The sequence below is a fragment of the Belonocnema kinseyi genome, chromosome 8, assembly GCF_010883055.1.
Source record: "Belonocnema kinseyi isolate 2016_QV_RU_SX_M_011 chromosome 8, B_treatae_v1, whole genome shotgun sequence".
In the NCBI taxonomy this organism is placed as follows: domain Eukaryota; kingdom Metazoa; phylum Arthropoda; class Insecta; order Hymenoptera; family Cynipidae; genus Belonocnema; species Belonocnema kinseyi.
In genome coordinates, this window is record NC_046664.1 from 130647422 (window position 1) to 130649338 (window position 1917).

The 1917-nt window shown below is 34.9% G+C and overlaps 1 protein-coding gene across 1 annotated transcript; it reads left to right on the top strand.

The window, feature by feature from the left end:
* The first annotated feature begins 579 nt into the window (after positions 1-579).
* On the top strand, positions 580-1422 carry LOC117178707 (zinc finger BED domain-containing protein 4-like). The gene has a single exon (XM_033370134.1). It carries the CDS (start codon positions 580-582, stop codon positions 1420-1422), a length of 843 nt encoding a protein of 280 aa, XP_033226025.1.
* Positions 1423-1917: the final 495 nt, after the last annotated feature.

Here is a 1917-nt window from a genome sequence, read left to right on the forward strand (position 1 = left end):
ACTTCGCCCTTGCTGGCTTCTAAATTTTGCAGTTTGCACTTTAGCAGCCTGCATTGTAAGTTGTAACCTAGAACTAGTCGGTGGACAACCGTTGAGAGTTGATACTTAACGACGAAATACCTGTGCACAGCGATTTGTGATTCCAATTTGTACACAATTTTGTTTCCCATAATGAGTGAAAAAGACAATGTGGCGTGGAGTTTGTTGGACTGTACTGAAAAGCACGGAGATTGCTTAAAAATCAAGTGTAACGTATTTAACAAGGAGTTTATTGTGTCGCGAAAGGGTTACGAAAATGCAATTTGTCCAACAAATTTTGTCTTCAGCCGTTTAATAGCTTGGATGCAAGAAGAAGTTGAGGAATGTGACAGTGCTTCAACACTTTTCTCGAAATATGTTTGGGACATTAATCATTCACGGGCAAAAGAACTTCACTATGCTATTGGAGAAATGATAGCAGTAGATAATGAGCCTATTTCTTTTGTCGAAAAAGCTGGGTTAGAAAGGTTAATGTCTAAAACTTCACCACATTATAAAGTTCCATGCTGAAAATACTTCACAAAGACCATTCTACCTGACATGTACAGCAGAGTGAAAGAAGTTGTAAAAACAATGTTATCTACAGTGAAGTGGATGTCGTTAACGTCTGATGTGTGGACTTGTAAAGAAACACGTTACAGTTTCATTAGTTTAACTGCTCACTGGATAGGCGATAATTTTGAGAGAAAAAGTGCTGCACTAAGTATCAAAGTATTTCCTGGCAGACATACGGGAGAAGCAGTATCCGAAAAATTAACAGAACTATTGTCATTTTGGGATATCGATAAAATCAAAGTACATTTGCTAATGCGAGATAATGGTGGCAATATGAAGAAAGGGTACAGATTATGTGACATTGCTAGTGAATCCTGTACTATTCATACTTTGCAGTTGGTTATTAAAGGTGCAATTAAATCTGATAAGGGAGTAAGAATATTGTTGAAAAAGTGTAGAAAAATTGCTACTCATATTCACAAATCTTCGCCTTCGAGCAGTGCTTTGGCTCAAATTCAAGTAGATTTAAACATACCAATAAAAAAAGAATTAGAGAATTGTCTGGACTTATTCGCAGAAACGCAAGAGGATAATACAAATTCAAAAGGTTTGGAATGTGCAGAATGTGAACTTTTAGAAGAACTTATTAATCTTCTGAAACCATTTGAGGAAGTTACAAAATCTTTGAGTTCCAATGATTCTTGTATATCGGAAGTTATCCCAACAATAAAAGCGTTGAAATTTTGCTTATCGAAGAGAAAAGTTAGTTCCACATTAATCTCATTTAAAGCATCTTTGGAGGCTGATTTGGAAACCCGATTTAAAGACATTTTTGGATCCACGTTTCAAAGCTCATCTTTTATCAACAGCTTCCTTAGAAGACATTAAGGATTGTATAAAAATGACAATGGAAGGAGGTACTGATGAACAATCTACTGGAACAGGTTCGGAGATAGGAGGTGAAGCTGGTATGAATGTAGAAACGAGAGAAGATATTGCGTCGACAAACGATGAAGATATAGATATGGAAGATTGTTTTACAGAACTTATGTCGAAAGCAACAAAAAATGCAAAATTCGTTGTAATGAAGGAAATTATTGAAGAAGAAATTGACCTCTACATTAGGCAACCACTTATTCAAAAAAAGTCATCTCCATTTGAATGGTGGAATAAAGTGAAGTTCATGTTTCCAAATATCAGTGAACTTGTACCTCTTTATCTTTCGGCGCCATCAAGTAGTGTCTACAGCGAAAGACTTTTTTCTGAATCTGGTAAAAAAAGAGGAAATTTATTTTAAAAATGTAAACCAAAATGACAAATTTTCAACAAATAAAGATTTTTCACTTATGAAAGAAATAAAAGTTTTTCTAAATTGTTGAAAGT

Coding starts and splice junctions, on each gene's coding strand:
- LOC117178707 (XM_033370134.1), top strand. CDS start 580: ATGTACAGCAGAGTGAAAGAAGTTGTAAAAACAATGTTATCTACAGTG.